Source organism: Nicotiana tomentosiformis, chromosome 7 (genome assembly GCF_000390325.3).
Source record: "Nicotiana tomentosiformis chromosome 7, ASM39032v3, whole genome shotgun sequence".
Taxonomy (NCBI): domain Eukaryota; kingdom Viridiplantae; phylum Streptophyta; class Magnoliopsida; order Solanales; family Solanaceae; genus Nicotiana; species Nicotiana tomentosiformis.
In genome coordinates, this window is record NC_090818.1 from 125,646,922 (window position 1) to 125,669,661 (window position 22,740).

At 37.8% G+C, this 22,740-nt stretch overlaps 1 protein-coding gene and 1 pseudogene across 1 annotated transcript; one reads left to right on the plus strand and one right to left on the minus strand.

The window, feature by feature from the left end:
• Positions 1-789: 789 nt before the first annotated feature.
• Positions 790-4,114, plus strand: LOC138895186 (1,4-alpha-glucan-branching enzyme 2-2, chloroplastic/amyloplastic-like). The gene is made up of 4 exons (XM_070179858.1): positions 790-888; positions 1,515-1,557; positions 2,698-2,757; positions 3,987-4,114. Exons 1-4 carry the CDS (start codon positions 809-811, stop codon positions 4,092-4,094), a joined length of 291 nt encoding a protein of 96 aa, XP_070035959.1. The 5' UTR covers positions 790-808; the 3' UTR covers positions 4,095-4,114.
• A 3,029-nt stretch (positions 4,115-7,143) lies between these two features.
• Positions 7,144-16,022, minus strand: LOC138896324 (uncharacterized; annotated as a pseudogene).
• Between the last annotated feature and the right edge of the window lie 6,718 nt (positions 16,023-22,740).

Genomic DNA, 22,740 nt, shown 5'->3' on the forward strand with positions numbered 1-22,740 from the left:
TACTAGGACTAGGGAATAGTTTGGTTCCGTGTAAGCATGGGCACCATTCACAGGAATAATACAAATTATCCGCATAATACTATTCATACATACGAGTTTTATATGTAGAGGCATTGTTCACATTCCATACATGAACGCTATCCACAGTAAATGTCCTAAAATTGATAGAAGGTAATTAGACATGTTATACTTGTTCCACCAGTATAGATGTCTTTTGGACAAGTGAGCACTATTCGATAAATACTAGTGCAGAGTGTGCGTAGCTGCGCTGCATCATCAGAGGAGGATGTGAAACTAGTTTTGTCGAGGGAATTACCATTTGGTAACAGGTGAAAGGCATTTTACTATAAAGTGGGGACTAAGGCATCGTGTAGCAGATACCAGAGTATATTGAATATAGAGCACCATTCATGTGAAGCTCAAGTAAAATGGAGAGTACGGTTTTAAAGTGCCAAGACACAACTTCTGAGGAGGTTTGTTTGTGGAGGAGCGACTTCCAGAAGACAATAGGGAATGCCACCAGAGCTTGCCTGCAAACACAGCTCTGGAGAAGTTTGGGCGGGAATGTTCGACTTGTTTAACGCAATTGGAGAGAATTTTATCGATGGAAAAAAATCTTGCTTACATCCTCTCTGTAACTACATAGGATGAGATCTCATTGCTTTTTTAATCATTAAAGCTCTTGGGCGGGAATGTTCGACTTGTAATCTCATTGCTAGTTGCTAGATAACCATAGAAAATGTGGCGGTCTGGCCTAAAGATTTTTTTTCCTATGCTGTCCACTTTTAGGTTTTCAGAGTACAAGAAAATGAGGGAGGCAATTGACAAGTATGAGGGTGGTTTGGAAGCTTTTTCTCGTGGTTACGAAAAAAAGGGTTTCACTCGTAGGTAATAACTGCTTTCTATCTTATTTAATTTTCTTTCTGAAGGTATTCGAGACCGGCCTCGTGCAAAACCTTGTCAATTTCATGCCATAATGTTATTCGTTGACGCCAACTTGGTACTTCTTTGGCCCACACTAAAACCTATAGAGGAGTGAAAAGGTGATATAGGTTGTAATATCTGCAGATAAAAGAAAGAGAAACATATTACATTTTGTATTTGGAGACATGTATATAGCAGCGGTTAATTCTTGACATGCTCAGCCCTTTACTAAAAATAGCTATCATCTAGTTTCTAGCAATCTAGGCATGGTATATATTGGAATTTGAAGTATTTATCTCAGACAGCAGGAGTGATTCCCGGAAAGTGACCTTACAAAGCTAATGTTTTCGAAAAGGAACCGTCTGGAGCTCGTGTTACACCTAATTGTTTTGAAGAGAATCTATGTACTTCATCCCTTTATTGTAGATCATTTTACTTTCTGTTTTTCTTTTCCTTGGAGTATATGTATGTTATATCAGATCTGTAAGCCTGACCTTACTGTAGGTGCTCCTTCTTTCCCTTTTGTAAGTTTGCTCTACTGAGAGGAGCTGAAGTATCAGTCACTGATTGCCTGTGAACTTTGTTGCTAGTGCTACAGGTATCACTTATCGGGAGTGGGCTCCTGGTGCCAAGGTCAGTGTTTCCTTTCTTGTTTTGTTTTAGATTCTCTATGATAAAAAGGACCACAAAATTGATAACCACTTCTTTTTAAAGTAAAAGGTGAGAGAAACTAAGAGAAAGTAGAAAGGAGGAGATTTATGTTTTAATTCTCAAGAAAGCTGTTTAAGGACTTCTGACCTAAATATGTTTCTTTTCTGATAGTTTAGAATATTGTAATTGCTCCACAGTTTCTGTCATTTGCACAGATTATGGTCTTCACCCTGGATAGACTTCTGACCTAAAAATGAGGATAAGATTCCTTTGGCTTAACTTATTAAAGTTAGGCTTTGCTGCTCGATAGCATTACTCACTAGCTCTGCAAGCTTGATCTAGGCATCGACTTGGTGAGCCATTGACTTAGTTTGTAAGACTTATTCTGGTCCAATATGATGGTCACTTTGAGGATGGAGTGAGAATGGACATATATTAAGTCATCTTTTCAGAATAAAGGTCAAGGACTGAGAAACTATTTTAAAATACTCCAGGTTGCAAACTTCTGTATCCCAAAATAATTAGTGAATCATCTTTCTTCTTCCACTAGCAAGTAAAAGATCTATTTTGGCATGTAAGAATTAGCTCCCAGGATTCCAAGAACTACACTGTATCAAGATCAGCCAAATAAGTACAACTTTGTCTTGAGGAACACAATCATAATATTTTGACCTGGTTTGTGTTATGCCAGTACAGGTACCTATATCAGCAAATCAAGTATTTCTCTTTTGGTTAGGGGGTGCTTTTATCAGAATAAAATGTTGTTTCTTGAGTTTAACCAAGTCCGATGAGTTCAGTACGCTGATTTTAGATTGAGGAGCCTTCTAAAAGAAAGGAGAATCCCTTTGGCAACACATAATTGCTGGATGTATGGCAGAACATTTTTCTGCCAAAGCTGCAAATTCTGACGTTTTGTGTAAACTGATTACTAAAAAGATAAGGTTCAAGTGGTATATACGGTGAAATGAGAGATCAATAATGTGAAATAACGTGGAAAGTCATTAGTGATCTCCTTATATGCCCATCAGTTGTTATACCAACTTCTGCATTTTGTTTATGATATGATAATATCGGTTTTGTGAAAGTCTAAATTGCATGTATATCCTATGCTTTCCCTTGCAGTGGGCTGCCCTCATTGGAGATTTCAACAATTGGAACCCAAATGCTGACGTCATGACTCGGGTATATCCCTTACAGTACATATCCAAGTGGTTCTGTTGCCATTTTTGTTTGAGAGCCTTGTGTTCTTTACATTCGATTGTCTTTGCTACTCATTTCAAAGTTTCTAGCAAATGTCTCGTATTCTTATTTCTGTTTACCTTTTCTATTACCCCTTTGTTGATCGAGTTATTTTGGCACGTGATCCCCTTTTCAAATTTGCATGTTACAAGGGAGTTTTTGCAAGAAAATATGGATTTCTTAAGATTTCAAAGTGACAGTTTCTTGACTTGTTTCTAGTAAGGCTCATATTTCGTTAGTTCCTTGATAGTAGGGCTGAAAATGACGACACACTTTAAATTGGTATTCGGTGAGAATAGTGCTTTCTATGTCTAACTGGTCTGGTTACTTATCAAAAAAAGAAAAGAAGTCTAATTATTCTGTCAGATGTTCCATTGATCTGATAAAATGAAATGTTCAAGATCTGGTATAGTTCTTTAGAAATTTCCTGAGTCTTTCAGAACTCTGCTTTACTTCTACGAGCATGCAACAAAATTCCTTCCTTTTCAGTTCATTGTACAAAAGGGATCAATCAACCGGATATTAGACAAGTGTACAGGTCAAAGAGGAGCTATACAAAAATTATTGCTCTCTGCAGAAGACATCCTATCACCTATACAAGTTGCATCTTTTGAGTACTCCTGAAGTACTCTAAGCGAACATCATATGTTCTGTTTGGAACAAAAGAAAGTCCCACTTGTACTTGTCAAAAAAAGGAAAAAATTTCACTTGCTCAAGAGATCTTCTATTCTCTTCTTTTCGAATTGACAGAACCATCGCTTGAGGAATTTCTGTCCAAGCATTGTCTTTATTCCTTCTTTTATTTATTTTCCAGTTTCCCTAAAGATTTTTCAGGCATTGTCCAACTACTTCCTGAAATTTTATGGATCATATTCCACAATTGTTATACAATCTTGCACTGTTATAGTAGATGAGTCTCATCTTCACTAGCTCGCATTGTCTTTCTCTTCTCTTCTCTTCTCTCCTTTTTGCCCCTTGGGGCAGGGGTGGGATGGTGGTGGTGGGAGCAGGTGGGTGTTACAGAGAGTTTTAGTGTTACGGTTATCTTCTGTAATTAATATGTTAACAATGAGGATATATAGAAGGATCATCTATTTGCTTTGCATGTTACAATGTTAAGCTCTATGCAGTGGTGAAATGTTGCATAAAACTAATTCTTGATCCATAAGCAGAACGAATTTGGTGTCTGGGAGATTTTTTTGCCAAATAATGCGGACGGCTCTCCTGCAATTCCTCATGGGCCTAGAGTGAAGGTATGTTCATTTTCTACAGTGCTCTGATTGATATTTGGGTATTTTATCCATTGGCTGTCGATACTACTATTTTCTACCTTTCAGTTAAAATACTTGTGTCAAAGAATGCTCAAGAATTCTTTTTAGTTATATAGGTCTATTCACTTCTAAGCCTGTTAAATGCTGGCTGCAAAATCTTTCAAGGAGACACCCCTTCCAAAGTTTATAGTGTCTCTGTCTCCCTTCTCGCTCTCTCTTTCAGCTAAGGGTGACAAGTGGACCGGCCCGGGACCGCGGGCCAAATGGGCTTCTGGGCAGGTTCTCTACTGTGGGACCGCTAGGACCGGGAACGTTTGGGACTGGACCGGTCCCTGGCCGACCAAATGGTCCCGACAGTCAAAAATTTAAAACAAAACAATTCTGCCCATTTGGGCATGTAAAATATGGTCGTTGGGTCTGCCAAAATAGACGTTGGCTATTTACAAAATAGCCATTTAATCCCCCAACTTTGTTTTAACCCTAAACTTTTTATAATTATACTTTTTTCCTATTTTTAACTATAAATACCCCCTCATTCTTTCATTTTTCGTACAAAATCATCAATCTCTCTCTAATTTTCTTCTATAATTGCTACTATTGCTTACTTTATTGTTACAATTTGTGAAAAAATTATGAAAAAATTGTAAAGTTGGTGAATCAGTCTTCAAGTCTTCAACGATAATCAATTTTCAACAAGTTGTTCGTCAATTTGGTAAACTCGTTCCAACTCTTAAGTTTTAATATTATAGTTTTGTTTGTTTTATTTATTTTCTATTATTTGATAAAAATAAGGAAAAATCCAAGAGTGACGAATCTAGTGGTCAATCTGTTCCTCCTCCACTGCCCCCGGCTCCCCGAATCAAATCCCATATCCGTCCTACACATGCTATTTTTGATAGCAATAATAGCTTATTACAATTTACTAAGAGTCAATTTTGCCATAATATTGGAGCTGGTGAACAATTAGACCATGAATTAATGAATGCTCTTTATTCTAATCCAACTATTGATGAAAATGATAAGGAGAAAATAAATTTTGATGAAACTCAACCGGATGACGATACACCCATTAGTGATAACCCTGCTAATCCAAATAATGCCCCATCTGATACTCTTGTTACTGCCCCTACTTTTTCTAGATAACCTACCAAACAGATGGAAACATCTCATGTTTGGCCATTTTTTACTCAACTAATTCCAGAAAATAAGACTAAGTATAAAATTTGTGGCACGCAGTTAAAATTTAAATATTTTCAGTCGCGCGGGGGTGGGGGGGAGGGTGGGAAATTTGGCTAGACACATATTTGTGAGAAGGTACGGAAGAAAATATGTTATTGATATTAGATGATAAATACAATACAAGAGGTCCCTATTTATAGTTATACACTACAAGGAGATATTACTCATCTTCCAATGTGGGACAAGACTACACTATACATACTAACACTCCCCCTCAAGCCGGTGCATACACATCATATGTACTAAGCTTGCTACACATATAGCTAATACGAGAACCAGTAAGAGACTTAGTGAAAATATCTAGTAGTTGATCATTCGACTTTACAAACTTTATAACAATATCTCCTGAAAGTATTTTTTTTCTCTGATAAAGTGACAGTCGATCTCAATGTGTTTAGTCCTCTCATGGAACACCGGATTTGACGCAATATGAAGAGCAACTTGGTTATCACACACTAGTTCCATCTTGCTGATTTCTCCGAACTTTAACTCATTGAGCAACTGCTTGACCCAAACTAACTCATATGTCGCCATAGCCATGGCTCGATATTCAGCTTCGGCGCTAGATCGAGCAACTACATTCTGTTTCTTGCTCTTCCACGAGACCAAGTTACCTCCTACTAGAACACAATATCCAGATGTAGAACGTCTATCAAAAGGTGATCCTGCCCAATCAACATTTGTGTACCCAACAATCTGCTCGTGGACTCGATCCTCGAATAGTAATCCTTTGCCTGGAACTGACTTTTTATACCGAAGAAAGTGAACAACTGCATCCCAGTGACTATCACAGGGAGAATCCATAAACTGACTTACAACACTCACCGGAAAAGAAATGTCAGGTCTAGTCACTGTGAGGTAATTCAATTTGCCAACCAACCTCTTATATCTCGTAGGGTCTCTAAGAGGCTCCCCTGTCCAGGCAGAAGCTTAGCATTCGGATCCATAGGAGAGTCAATAAGTCTGCAACCCATCATTCCAGTCTCCTCAAGAATGTCTAAGGCATACTTCCGCTGTGAAATAACAATACCTGAGCTAGACTGAGCGACCTCAATACCTAGAAAATACTTCAATCTTCCTAGATCCTTAGTCTGAAAGTGCTGAAAGAGATGTTGCTTCAGATTAGTAATACCATCCTGATCATTGCCAGTAATAACAATATCATCAATATAAACCACTAGATAAATACACAGATTAGGAGCAGAATGCCGATAAAACACAGAGTGATCAACCTCACTATGAGTCATGCCGAACTCCTAAATAATTATGCTTAACTTACCAAACCAAGCTCGAGGGGATTGTTTCAAACCATATAGTGACCTGGGCAATCTGCACACACAACCATTAAACTCCCCCTGAGCAACAAAATCAGGTGGTTGCTCCATATAAACTTCTTCCTCAAGATCACCGTGGAGAAAAGCATTCTTAATGTCTAACTGATAAAGAGGCCAATGACATATAACAACCATGGACAAAAAGAGACGAATAGATGCTACTTTAGCCACGAGAGAGAAAGTATCACTATAATCAAGCCCAGAAATCTGAGTATATCCTTTTGTAACAAGACGAGCCTTAAGTCGATCAACCTGGCCATCTGGGCCGACTTTGACTGCATAAACCCAACGACAACCAACAGTAGACTTACCTGCAGGAAGAGGAACAAGCTTCCAAGTGCCACTCGCATGTAAAGCAGACATCTCGTCAATCATAGCATGTTGCCATCTTGGATGAGATAGTGCCTCACCTGTAGACTTAGGGATAGAAACAGTGGACAAAGAAGATATAAAAGCATAATGAGGTGACGACAAATGATGATAACTTAAACGACATAGTTGGGATTAGGATTAAGTGTGGACCGTACAACTTTGCAGACTGCAATTGGTTGACTAAGAGGAGACAAGTCCGCAGTAGGTGCAGAATCTGATGTGGGGCGTGAATCATCTGGGCCTGATGCTGGATGTGGATGACGATGATAAGTCAAGAGTGGTGGAGCTGCAGAAGGTTGAACTGGATTATGTGGAGGAACTGGAGCTATATGTGGTGGAGTTACAACTAGAGCTGTAGGTGGTGGAACTGGAGATATAGGTGGTGGAGCTACAACTGGAGCTGTAGGTGGTGGAACTGGAGCTATAGGTGGTGGAGCTACAACTGGAGTTGTAGGTGGTGGAGCTAGAGTGGCTGAATCTCCAAAAGATGAAACTGGTAGTACCACAAAAATATCTAAGTGATGACCTGAACATGTGAAGTATGATTGGGTTTCAAAGAAGGTAGCATCAGCGGACATAAGGTACCGCTGGAGGTCAGGAGAGTAGTATCGATACCCCTTTTGTGTTCTCGAGAAACCCAGAAATACGCACTTAAGAGCACGAGGAGCTAACTTATCTGTTTTTGGAGTAAGGTTATGGACAAAACAAGTGCTTCCAAAGATACGGGGTGGACGAGAGAACAAAGGTAAGTGGGGTAACATAACAGAGAATGGAACTTGGCTCTGGATAGCTGAAGATAGAATACGATTAATAAGATAGCAAGATGTAAGAACTGCATCCCTCCCCCCCCAAAAAAAATGCAACGGAGCATGAGATTGTATGAGTAGGGTACGAGCAGTTTCAATAAGCTGTCTATTCTTTCTTTCAGCTACCCCATTTTGTTGAGATGTGTACAGACAAGATGTTTGATGAATAATACCATGAGATTTCATAAACTGCTGAAATGAGGAAGACAAATATTCTCGGGCATTATTACTACAAAATGTGCGAATAGAAACCCCAAATTGATTTTGAATTTCAGCGTGGAAGGTCTGGAAAATAGATAACAGCTCAGATCGATTTTTTATCAAAAATATCCAAGTGCACCTGGAATAATCATCAATGAAACTGACAAAGTAGCAGAATCCCAAGGTGGAACTGACCCAACTAGGACCCCAAACATCTGAATGGACTAAATTAAAAGGTGACTGCTCGATTATCAAGACGCCGAGGGAAATGAGAGCGAGGATGCTTACCGAGCTGACATGACTCACACTCTAGAGCTGACAAGTGAGATAAACCAGATACCATTTTCTGAAGTTTTGACAAACTGGGATGTCCTAACTGTTTATGTAATAAATCTGGTGAATCAGTAATAGGACAAGTTGTAGAAGGAACACAAGATGTGAGTCCATGTGATTTAGTAAGGATAAGGTAATAAAGTCTGTTTGATTCACGCCCGGTACCAATGATCCGCCCCGTACTGCGTTCATGTATAAAAATATGGTCATCAAGAAATAAAATAACGCATTAAAATGATTTGGCTAAGCGACTAACAGCTATGAGATTAAAAGAACTATTGGGAACATAAAAGGTTGAATTTAAAGGTAAGGAAGGAGGTGAGCTTGCTTGACCTATTGCAGTTGCCATGGTTTGAGACTCATTGGCCATTGTGACTTTTGGAAAAGATTGAGAATACGAAATAGTAGTGAAAAGAGATTTGTTACCAGAAATATGATCTGATGCATCTGAATCAATGACCCAAGACTCAGAGGATGAAGATTGAGAGATACAAGTCACTCTATTACCTGTTTGAACAATAGAAGCTATCTCAGAAGATGTCTGCTTACATGTTTTGTACTGAAGGAACTCAATATAATCTGCTAAAGAAACCATCAGACTATTCAAAGCATCGGTTCCCATGTCGCTACAATTTGTAGTAATAGGGTTAACTTGAAATAGTGGAAATAAGTAACTCCGCCGAGAAAACTGAAGAAATAGCTTGAAAAACACTGTTTATAGCAGGAGACCAGAACACTGTTCTGCGCCGGAAACATTGTTCATGCTGGAAATACTGTAGCTCGCCGGAATCTACTGTAGCTGACGGAAAAAACTCAAAGTGGTCAGAATGAAACAAAACCAGTGAGGGTAGGATCGGAATTACCAGGCGATCCTACTGTTCAACTGGAACTTTTTCAAAATCTGGCTGGAACAGTACTCACGCGCAGGCTCGTGGGTCAGATTTCGCCAGAATTTTTTTTCTTTACCAGGTGCGTGAGGGCGCGTGGACGTGTGTTTTCCGGTGGGGTTGACTGGGGTTTGGTCGCCGGAGCCTGAGGAGTCTTGTGGTGGTATTGGTTTTTGCACAACACTAACAAAAAGTGATTTGCTTATGGACAACCTTCTAAGTCGTCGGAAAATTGCATGGCGAAGAGGACATTCTTCCCGGAAGTCGCTGGAATGATGCACAGCGACGAGTTTCTCACTAATATTGTGATACCATGTGAGAAGATACGGGAGAAAATATGTTATTGATGTGAGATGATAAATACAATACAAGAGGTCCCTATTTATAGCTATACACTACAATGAGATATTACTCCTCTTCCAATGTGGTACAAAACTACACTATACTTACTAACAATATTGAAACACCCTCAAGATAGAGTCAGATATCTTTGTTTGAAAGCTTTGACCGAGGGGAAAAGTGTACCTCCTAGTCAGGCTGACCCTAGTACCGGTTCAAATCAATTTCAACCGGGAATCAACACTGTTACCGGTGGTATTTTATATTATGATCCAATAAAGATCGGGAAGAATTGGCAAAAATGGTTACTATTATGTCCATACCCTATAGTTTTCCTTGTGACCCTAACTTTGTGCATTATATTAGAAATATTTTTAATCCTACTCGCACAACCGTAAAGAGCGATATTTATAAATATAAACATGAATATGAACAATATCTGCGTTATTTATTTACTCATATAAATTGTTGTGTTGCTATTACAACTGATATTGGTAAAAGTGGTAACAATTGTGATTACCTTACTGTTACCAGTCATTGGATTTATGAGGATTGGATAATGCAAAAGCGCATTATTGCTTATAGAATAATTAATTCACGTCACAGAGAGCAGTTTATTGCTAGCACAGTTACGAATATTTATAGATATTTTTGCATTAATGATAAAATTAATGTCAGTTTTAATGGATAATGCTACTAGTAACACAAATGCTATAGCATTGCTATCACTACACTAAGTCCTGCATTTAGTAACATTTTTCTTGTTAGATGTATTTGTCATATTTACCATTTTATTGTGGGTGATGGTATGAGAATTTTAAATATTGAAATTAAAAAGGTTAAAATGGCTCTTAACTGGCTTTTTTATTCAAACCATAGAAGTAGACTTGGAGAATATTTTAAAAGATGTGATGAATTTGGACTAAGAGAAAAAAAGGTTCATAAACCTTGTCCAAGTAGATGGAATTACATGTATGAAGGTTTAGTTGTTGCATATGAATATAGAAACCCCATAAACTCAACGTTTAATGCTCATGTAAGTGATGATGATGAGCACCTTACAAATGCGGATTGAGCTAATGTTAAAATGCTTGTAGATTTTTTAGAAAAATTTCATATTGCTACAAATGAATTTTCTGGCAATATCACCCTACTATTTCTAACTTTTTAGTTTATATTGCAGAACTTTCAATTCCTAGCTAATTTAGAATGCCCAACCCTCAGGGTAATATCTTTAATTCTCAATCTGTCATGACCCAAAATCCCACCACAGGCGTTGTGATGGCACCTAGTCTCTAAGACTAGGTAATCCGATTTTCATTACATTTCGAAGCCATTTTTTTTATATTTATAGAATATGAATTAAATAGATAATCAAAACCAACAGCGGAACAAATATGAATATAACAACCTCCCAAGACTGGTAGTGCTGAGTCACGAACTCTAACTGAATACATGAAATGATCTCAAGGATCGAATACTCAATACTGTTTGATTAATAATTAACATTACAATAAAATGAAAAGACTCCAAGGGACTGCGACGACCAAGCATCTCTACCTTGAATCCTTGCGATCACACTCTAACTTTGTCCGAGTCCGATACCTCCAATACCCGGATCTGCACAAAAATGTGCAGAAGTGTAGTATGAGTACACCACGGTCGGTACCCAGTAAGTATCAAGACTAATCTCAGTGGAGTAGAGACGAGGTACAGTCAAGACACTCACTAGTCAAATAACCTGTGCAATATAGCAGTTTACAATAGTACAGGAAAACAACTAGCAATGATAACAACAAACTCAACCAGTGATATAACAACAAGGCAACAAGAATGTCATAATTATTGCTCACGCGAATAAGGAACACAAGTACAATCAATAAGTCAAGTCCTTCAAATATAAATCCTTCACATATTATTCTTTAAGATAAATATCTTTCGAATATACTTCTTTTGAATAATTATCTTTCGAATATACTTCTTTCAAATAAATATATTTTCAAGTAAAAGTTACCACATGACACCTTATTTCACAATCATAAAAATTACGGGTCTCAGCCCACTTTCATATTTTTCGCGGCACCTCGTACCCATATTTCTATCACCATCACACGGACAACTCACGTGTCGATAATAAAATCATCATATTTTTTCCCGGCACCTCATGCCCATATTATTTTCATAACTGCACGGATAACTCACGCACCAAAATATCAATGTATATAAGATCCGCACGATCAATTTATTTTCAATAAAGTAAGGTTAAAATCTTTATTTTAGAAATCGTTTCAGTGAGGAAAAATAACATTTCCATTAAAATAAAGAATCAGATAAACTATTGATTTGGATATAAAATTTATTAAATTAAACATACTAGAATTTTTTTTTATTTAAAACAACTCAATCATAAAAAACAAGTACAACCCAAAAATACAAATCCTCAAAGTCTCGTACGAAAAAGTTAGGTCAACATAATACATCAAAAAAAATACAAAACACTTAATATTAAGTCAAATAATATATCACGGAAAACACAAGAATTTATAAATTATGGAAAAATAAAATAACCAAAGGCAAGTGCAACCATAGAGAAATATCAACAAAAGGGCACTCCCGAGGTACCGCCTCGTAGTCCCAAATCATAAATAAATTCAAAATCTTTCCTTATATCACTACGGGAGCCTTCACATATTATTCTTTAAAAATTATTTTTTTCGAAATAGCATCCCGCGTTTTAGCCACCCTTATCACACCGCATGACTTCTAGTAGTTCCCCTACTAGCCATGCGTTTCAAGCCACCCTTATATCACCGCATGTGTTTCAACACCCTGACCTTATATCACCGCATGACTTCTAATAGTTCCCCTACTAGCCACGCATTTCAAGCCACCCTTATCTCACCGCATGCATATCAATATCACAATATTTCACAAATCGCACATCAAGTGCTCAAATCTTACAACATATCACAAATTGCACATCAAGTGCTCAAATCTTACAACATATCACAAATTGCACATCAAGTGCTCAAATGTTACAACTTGCCATAGAAATCAACAACACATTATTTTTCCACAATAAGGAGCCACGACTCGATCATAATGTGCACAACATATTAACAAAATATTCGGGAGTGAACAACTCAACCGAATAATATTTCACAATTTGGCACTTTGCCTCAATATAATTCACGGCCTTTATAATTCAATACCAAAATTTTCAACAACGTGAACTGAAAAGTAATTCGTCAAGGAACAACACCTATTTTAAATCACAACTTCAGGAAATAAATAGATTTATTCATCTTATTAACTAAATTATCCATTTAAATTATCTGTATGTAAAAATCAATAATGAAAGTAATTTTCATAAAAATGGCAACTCAAACAAACACAGAGTTCATATAAAAGTCAAGTGGCAATTACACCAAATTATCATATAAAAACAACCTCGGCAAACAAGGAACGAGGCATGATATTAAGTGATTTAATAAGTTACAACAATTTTCCAACTTAATACTTAAGGGCGTCTACGAATTTTAACCGATATAATTTGCACATATAAACCAAGTACGTACTCGTCACCTCGCGTACATGGTTTTCAATTACACAATTTCTACGTAAGACTCAATGCCTAAGGGGTAATTCCCTCACTCGAGGTTAGGCAAGATACTTACCTTTTTGAAGTTAGCCGATATTCCAAAATAGCTTTCTCACGTGAATTGACCTCCGGACGGATCCAATCTTTCTTGCGCCTTCCTTACATTACTACGAGGTTCCGGAAATCCTAGCAACTTCAATCTATTTAGAAATATAACAAAAGTGAACCATAATTAGGAACAATTTTCATGGTTTCAGCTCATTTGAGCATTTTATCAAACACTAGGTGTGCAAATTTGGTTACAAGGTTCTTCTATAAGATTTCCTTCATTTCGCAACCCAATCTTTACTTATTTGATCTCAACAATCTTCCCACAAAATTTATTGGTACAAGCATATATACATAATACTCTTACACCCAAAAATCATACTCTCAATCACCAATCATTTATCCCAAACTCGAAATTTGAAGACTAGGGGTTGAATCTTACCTCTTAGATGAAGATCTTGTGATTAGCTTCCTTTATTCTTGAAAATTGGATGATTAGAATGTTAGGTTCGCTCATTCTCTCTCTAAAATGCTCTTACCTCTCTCTAAAACCGTCAGAAAAATACCCCAAAATAATCCCCAAAGCCTATTTATCAAAATTGGGTCGGGTTATGAAAATAAAACAATTAACCCTCCGAAAGCAGGTCTGTGACCGCATAATGGGTATGCGGGTCGCAAAATGCACCGCAAAATCGATGCCCAGAAATGGGCTTCACTGGACAGGTCTGCGACCATTTTGCGGTCGCATAACTACTTCTGCGATCGCATAACTACTTCTGCGATCGCATAATGGTTCTGCGATCGCATAATTGGTCGCAGAATCATATTTTTCCAGCCTTTGGTAATTTGGTCAAAGCTTCTTGTAGGAATGTCCAAATGACGAACGGTGTGAAGAGTTGGAAACTAGATACATAGACCTTTCTTTTGATAGGTAACACACTATATAACTCTTCATATCAAGAGAGGTATGCTCGTTTGAAGTTAGGTCTTGTGCGAACTCACTTGAAACTTTAATCTTTTATGAAATTTCCAACTTCAACATTCGATGCCGAAACCTATCGAATCAAGTCCGATTGACCTCAAATTTTGCACACAAGTCATAAGTAACATAACAGACCTATTCCAATTTCCAGAATCTTATTCCGACCTCGTTATTAAAATTCAACCTTCGATCAAACTTTTCGAAAATCGTCTATTTTCCAACTTTCGCCAAAATGCGTCGAATTGTCCTACGGACTTCCAAATCCAAATCCGAACACGCGCCCAAGTCCAAAATCACCATACGAAGCTATTGACATCATCAAAATTCTATTCTGAGGCTGTTTGCTCAAAAGTCAACTCTTTGGTTAACTCTTTCCATTTAAGCTTCAAAATGAGAATTTCTCTTTCAATTAAATTCTAAATCTTCCGAAAATCAAACTCGATCACACCTGCGGGTCATAATACATATTATGAAGTTGACCGGGACCTTAAGTCGTTGAACGGGACGTTAATTCTTAAAATGACAAGTCAGGTCGTTACACAATCTTTCATGGTTGTGTCTACTCATGCTACGGTTAATTTTTGAACTAGACCAAAATCTTCTAAATAACAGGCAATCGTATCTTTTTTTCATTGTACTATTCAATTTTATTTACCCTGTATATAAGTTGAAACTTAATAGCATTATTGTCCATAATGTTAACTTTGTTTTTGGAATTTAGATTTCTAATGCCCAATGGAATCCCATAAACACATAAATTGAGATTAAAGTAATTCACCGGATAACAAAAAAAGAATCAAAGTAAGGGAAAATTGACCTTTTTACGTCGAAGTATACTTTCACTGAACATTGCTATATAGGTTCAATTCTCCTTGCTTTTGATTGTAAATCTTACTTCCAAAAGATTATACTTTCCTCACTCTTGCTTGTCAATTTATTGCCGTCCAATTTTGTTCCAGTAACTACTCCCTTTTGCTTCTATAAGTTTGAAGTTGTTTCTCCCAATCCCTAACTCCCCGTAATGCCTTAATATGGTGGGCCTCAGCCCATGTAATTCTTTTTTTTTGGTCTTCTTTTTTATTTATTTATTTATTATGCTAAAGACTTAAATATCCTAACTTACGTATGGAGTATTACATTCTCCCCACCTTATAAAATTCGATTCCCTAATTTAACTCAAGTACGTACCTGTAGACTAAAACAAATGGGGGTACTTGACTCGCATATCATCTTCTATTTCCCAAGTAGCTTCTTCAACTGTATGATTTCGCCATAAGACTTTTACGAACTCAATTTCTTTTGACCGTATCTTTCTTACTTGCCTATCAACAATAGCCATCGGTTCCTCCTCGTAAGATAACTTCTCATCAAGCGGTATAGCAGGTGCTTCAAGCACCTGAGATGAGTCTGATATACATTTCATTAGCATTGAGACATGAAACACTGGATGAATAAAGGACAACTCAGGAGGAAGTGCCAAATGATAAGCCACATCTCCCACTCAGTCTAGTATCTCATACGGTCCTATAAACCTGGGGCTCAACTTGCCTCTTTTCCCAAACCGCATCACACCTTTCATAGGGGAGACTCGTAGGAACACTTTGTCCCCAATTGTGAATACTAAATCTCTTCTTCTCTTATTAGCATAAGACTTTTGTCTACTTTGAGCTGTAAGCAATCTCTGTCCGATCAACTGGACCTTGTCCATAGCTTCTTGTACTAGGTCGGGTCCCAATAATTTAGTCTCACCAGCTTCAAACCATCCGATAGGAGAATGACATCTTCTACCATACAATGCTTCGTACGTGCCATTTGAATACTGGGCTAGAAGCTATTGTTGTAAGCAAATTCAGCTAAAGGTAAATAAGCGTCCCAACTACCTCCAAACTCAAGAATGCAAGCTCTCAATATATCCTCCAAGATATGTATAGTACGTTCAGACTGCCCATCTGTCTGTGGATGAAATGCAGTACTAAGATCTACTCGTGTACCCAATACTTCTTGAAAAGATTACCAAAAGTGTGAGGTAAATTGTGATCCTCTATCAGAGATGATGGATATTGGAACTCCGTGAAGTCGGACAATTTCGTTCATAAATATCTGTGCATACCTCACTCTACCAAATGTAGTCTTCATTGGCAAAAAGTGTGATGATATCATCAGTTGATCTACAATCACCCATACAGAGTCATAACCTCTAAGGGTTCGTGGTAGCCCGGTGACAAAATCCATAGTAATTCTTTCCCATTTCCACTCTAGAATCTCAATTTATTGTAACAGTCCCGTGGGTTGCTGATGCTCAGCCTTGACCTGCTGACAAGTCAAACAACTAGAAACAAAGTTAGCAACATCTTTCTTTATACCGTCCCACCAATAAAATTGCTTCAGGTCATGGTACATTTTTTTGGATCCAGGATGTATAGTGTATTTAGAGTTGTGGGCTTCTTCAAGAATAACATGTCTCAATCCATCTACATCTGCTACACATAGCCTGTCACCCATTCAAAGCACACCATCACTTTTAACAATCATATCCTTCCTTTTACCATCTAAGGCCTCATCTCTGTATTTGTATAATCGCTCATCCTCATATTGGGTGGCCTTAATGCGCTCAACTAATGAAGACGTAGCTTGAGCACAAGCCAACAATGCCTCTGAATTTCCGACACTAAATCTGATACCTGTATCTTTTAGTCTCTGAATATCTTTGGCCAAAAGTCTCTTTGCAGGAGCTATATGTGCCAAACTCCCCATAGATTTTCTGCTCAATGCATCAGCCAGCACATTGACTTTTCCAGGATGATACAAAATAGAACAATCATAGTCTTTGAGTAGTTCCATCCACTGACGCTGCCGAAGATTCAGATCTCTCTGCTGAAAGATATACTTCAGACTTTTATGGTCAGTATAAATCTCACAAGTTTCGCCGTATAGATAATGCCTCCAAAATTTTTAGAGCAAATACCATTGCATCCATCTCCAAATTATGTGTAGGATAGTTGTGCTCGTGCTTTTTCAATTGTCTCGAAGCATAAGCTATAACACGACCATTTTGCATGAGAACACATCCTAATCCCACCATCGAGGCGTCACAGAATACTGTAAATTCTCCAGAACCTGATGGTGTGGCTAATATTGGTGCAGTTGTCAAACATGTTTTGAGTTTTTGAAAGCTCTGCTCACATTCATCCTCCCACTAAAACTTTGTATTTTTCTGTGTTAGCTTAGTTAGTGGCGTTGCTATTAGGGAGAAATCCTGCACAAAATGCATGTAATAGCCTGCTAAGCCTAAAACATTGCGAATCTCTGTAAGAGAAATAGGTCTGGGCCAATTTTGCACAACTTCGGTCTTCTTAGGATCTACCATAATTCCATCTTTGGATACAACATGTCCTAGAAATGATACTGAGTCTAGCCAAAATTCACACTTCGAGAACTTAGCATAAAGCCGATGTTCTCGCAATGTCTGCAACACAGTCCTGAGATGATTCTCGTGTTCTTATTGGCTACGAGAATATATCAGGATAGCATCGATAAATACTATTACAAATCTATCCAGAAACGGCTTGAACACCCTATTCATTAAATCCATGAATGCAGCTGGAGCATTAGTCAGTCCGAAATGCATCACAAAAAACTCATAGTGCCCCTATCGAGTTCTGAAAGCAGCCTTAGAAATATCTTCATCTTTGATTCTAAGTTGATGATAACCCGAACGGAGGTCAATATTTGAAAAGTGGGCAGCTCCTTGTAACTGATCAAACATGTCATCTATACGAGGCAAAAGATATTTATTGAGTATTGTTATCTTGTTCAAGTGCTTATAGTCAAAGCACATTCTCAGGGATCCGTCTTTCTTCTTTACGAACAGTACTGGTGCACCCCATGGTGATACATTAGGTCTAATAAAACCATTATCTAACAAATCCTATAACTGTTTCTTTATCTCCCTCAACTCTGCTGGTGCCATTCGATATTGGGGTATCGATATGGGTTGCGTGTCAGTTAGCAAATCAATACCAAAGTCTATTTCTCGTACTTGAGGCAATCCTGGTAAATCCTCAGGAAATACATCAAAAACTTCTCTCACTACTGGTACATTTTCTATACTAATTGTTTCCTTTCTTGTGTCATTTACAATAGCTAAGAGACCCCAACAACCTTTCTTCGGAAGTCACTGAGCTTTCATAAAAGATACAACTTTGCAAGTCTTTGGAACCTGACCCCTTTTTAGAACAAAACTGGGTTCGTTTGGTACCTCAAACTTAACTATCTTTGCATGACAATCGACGATAGCATATCAAGAAGATAACCAATCCATTCCCATCAGCATGTCAAAGTCAATCATATCAAGTACAATAAGGGCAGCTAGAGTATTTCTACCCTCAACCCAAATCTGACAAGCACGATACACGTATTTAGCTAATAGAGACTCTTCAACAGGAGTAGCAACTAGAAAAGGGTCATTCAATAACTCAGTTTGTCTACTAAACCTCAAAGCAAAGTACGAGGCCACAAAGGAGTGAGTAGATCCCGGATCAAACAACACAAGTGTAATGAATGCAATGCATGATAAATACATCAATAAAATCTTTCGGAGTGTCATAAGACCATTATGCCTTTGATTAATCATGAAATAAACTTTATCAACTTACGTATTTTCTGAGACCCATGAACAGATGATAGAATAATATGACACATGGGGAATCAAGAACATAAGCATTTCTAGTATTTCTATGAATAGAGTCATGTATGGAAATTGTGCATTTTCTCGTTTCGTTTGTGTCGTATAGATCATGCCAAAAAAAGAAGAAGGGATAGCCTTAACATACCTGAACCGATTCTCTTGACAATCCCTCCAACATACATTGATTGCGACAAAACATGTAACGACGGATCGAAGTAGGGGAAAGTCCGTATGATATTCTTGAGAAAGATTGTACCATGATCTCTTAGAATAGCAAAATCCCATTGCGATTACACAGTATAAATTTGTTGCAAATTTCTTAAAATTGCAGATACGTATTGAAACTCCATCTGTTTGCCTTCAATCCATATAGAATTGCAAATCTCTTCAAATTGCAAATGTAAACAGACATAAAGAATACATGTAACCACATCATTCGAGGCCTGAGCATCCTGTCTAGTAAATGCAAAAACTCTTGCCTGACCTCTACCAGCATTCCCTTGTCCTTGAGTCATAGTAGCATGGTCCCCAACACCTCGACCTTTATTTTATGTACTTGTAGCACCTGAATTATTACGAGTAGTTTGAGTAGGTGCAACTGACTGAATAGAAGCCTGGTTGAAATTCCTCGAAGGCTGAGGGCAATCCCTCAAGTGATGTCCCAACTAGCCACACCGAAAACACCCTCCAGTTAGAACACGAAACTGGTCCAAATGTGATCTACCACAGGTCTGGCAGACTGGAGTAGTGGCATATATCTGCCTAGAATTATGATGTCCAGATGCTTACGGTCCCCTAGTACCTTGTCTGTAATGTGGTCTGTATATGGACTGTGAAGACAAGTGTGCCCCTGTCTGAGAACCCTGTTGTTGTTGTCCTTGATTTCCTGCTCTTCGATTTTTATCGAAACCGCCACTGAAAGACCATCCTGTCTTGGCCTTCTTACGTAAATCACTAGTTGCACACTTATCCCGTCCCTTGTTTTCAATCTTTCTAGCAAGGTCGACTACAACAGATTAGGATAAGGTCTTCATCTATGGGGATACTGCAGTGTATGGACCACCAACCAATCCATCAACAAACTTATGAACTCGAGCTTCTTCGGTAGGCACTAAGTAAGGAGCATATCTAGCCAACTTTCAAAACTTGGTGTTATATGTTGACACATCTATATCTGGAGTCTGAACCAATCTCTCAAAGTCTCTAGCATATTTTTGCATCAGGTTGTCTGGAAGAAAATGATCCATGAACAGCTTACTGAACTCGTCCTATGTCAGTGGTGCTGCTCCTGCTGGCCTTTCTAGCAATACAGTTTCACACCATGTATTGGCCATATCCTCTAGTTTGTATGCTACGAGCTCCACGAATCTCTAACTAGAACATCCTAGAGCATGTAATGCCTTAAGTGTCCCATCCAAGAAACTTTGAGGATCTGCTGAATTATCAGAACCTGTGAATTTTGGTGATTTCAATTTTAGAAACTTTTGTAGGGATACTTCCTTATTCCTGAAAGTATGAGTCTATGCAGGTGCTTGTGTCTGTAAAGTAGCCTGATGAGCTGAACTTCCACCCTGAGTAGGCACCAATGCCTCTAACACATTCAATAACCTTGCCACTCCGTCTGTAGGTAAGGCAACATTAGGTACAACAGTTGGCACTGGTGGTGGAGCGTCCTGAACTCCCTGCCATTGATCTGGCATAGCAGCTTGGGGTTGACCCATGTTCCCAACTTCAGGTTGAGGAGTAGTCTGTCTTCTAGTTTGATGAACCCCAATTTGACCGCCACCCCGAGTAGTACCACGTCCAGCACCACGTCCAGCAGATGAAGGTGTGTGTGTCCTAGCCATCTGCAAAAGACATACTCCAAAGTCAATCTCAAGTTATCTCAAAGCACGATCAAAGAATGACAGAAGGGAAAACATTCCTAGATGTTCAGTAGCCTCAAGATCATAAGTATGGGCGCCTACATACCCATGAGCAAGACTCTACTAAACATTACTCCATGACTCGGGAGTTAAAGCCTAAGCTCTAATACTAACTTTGTCACGACCCAATTTAGGATCATGACCGGCACTTAGGAGCAAGTGCCCCCAAGTAAGCCTCATCGGTATTTTACAGAAAAACAGACAGAGTTTCCCCTGTTTTTGGGCTATCCAAAAAGTTTCTTGTCTCATAAACAAGTAACAACCAACCAATATTCACCTTAATCAGTCACAATCTTCATTAACTAACCACAAACGGGTTTCCACCAATATTACCAACCTCCTCAACATAATAAAACCAAAACCAACTCTAAAAATACGGAAAAAAGTATAATACTAGTAACTAGTCCGTATCAACAAATGAATACTCACGACACTAAAAGAATAACTATGGAGTGACTCTAAGAATTCAAAGAAAAAACCATAACAATAATTAAAATCTCCGCCCACGCGAACAAGTGCGAGGCTTACTATGAATTATCATCCTGTGCGCTCTAATTAACGAAATTCTCGCCCGCGTCAACTGCTGTCTCTGTAAAAAAAACTTAGCTGGTAATGAGTCGCTAGCTCAGTGAACAATAACACTTAACCATAACCGTTTTTATTGGGGACAAGTCAGAAATCATGCTAGTATATTAAATGAAAAATATCATAAAAATGCCCTTTCAGAAACAATAAACAATAATCAGTCTCATCATGTTTTTCATGCAATATAAATCAACTGACAATTCGGTAATAAGCTTGGTAAATATTGTGTAATATTAATATTCATGTTTGGGAGGTTTCAATGAACGGATCATATAATCGGTATAAATGTGGACTTCTTCGCAAGAAGTCAAATATAATGGTAGTCCCTACTCGACGAAAATCAGTAACGGTATGCTAGTTCTACCTTCCCACTAGCGAGAGTTGTAACGTTAATTGGTAATTACAATGTGCACCAGGTCTAACGAACCCGTCCGTTATCTACGGGATCCTTCAATGTCTACTCCTATTTATACTTGTCTTTGTAATCCATATATACTCATAGAAAATATTTTAAAATAATATAGGGAATTTCAGTTCTTATCAAATCATATAATTTTATTTCGAGTACAGTAAATTCAAGTAACGATAAAAGAGATCTAGTGACAACGGAAATATTTTAAACAACGGTAATCATCTCAAATAACTATTTAGGTATCATATCGAGTAAAAGATTTGTCCCGCATGCAACTCAAAATAATCGGTAACATATTCATATTAAAAATCATGTGTAAATCATGCAAGTTATAAAAACTCAAATTGCGGTAAGATTACTACTCACATTACTCGTGCCGAAATACCAAATGCTTCACCTTGAGCAATTCGTACAACTTCCTCCAATCAATCTATAATTACATAATATCGATCTCATGTTAATTTTCATGTTTAGGCTAATTCCTAGTTAATTTAGAATGTCCAACCCTCAAGGTCATATCTTTAATTCTCAATCTTTCAAGATTGTGTCTAGTGTCTACCCATGCTACGGTTAATTTTGAACTAGTCCAAAATCTTCTAAATAACAAGCAATCATATCTTTTTTTCATTATACTATTCAATCTTCTTTACCCTGTATATAAGTTGAACCTTAATAGCATTATTGTCCATAATTTGTTTTTTTTGGAATTTAGATTTCTAATGCCCAATGGAATACCATAAACACATAAATTGAGATTAAAGAAATTCACCGGAAAATAAAAAAAGAATCAAAGAAAGGGAAAATTGACCTCTTTACGTCGAAGGATACTTTCACTGAAAGCTGCTATATAGGTTCAATTCTCCTTCCTTTTAAATGTAAATCTTACTTCCAAAAGCTTATATTT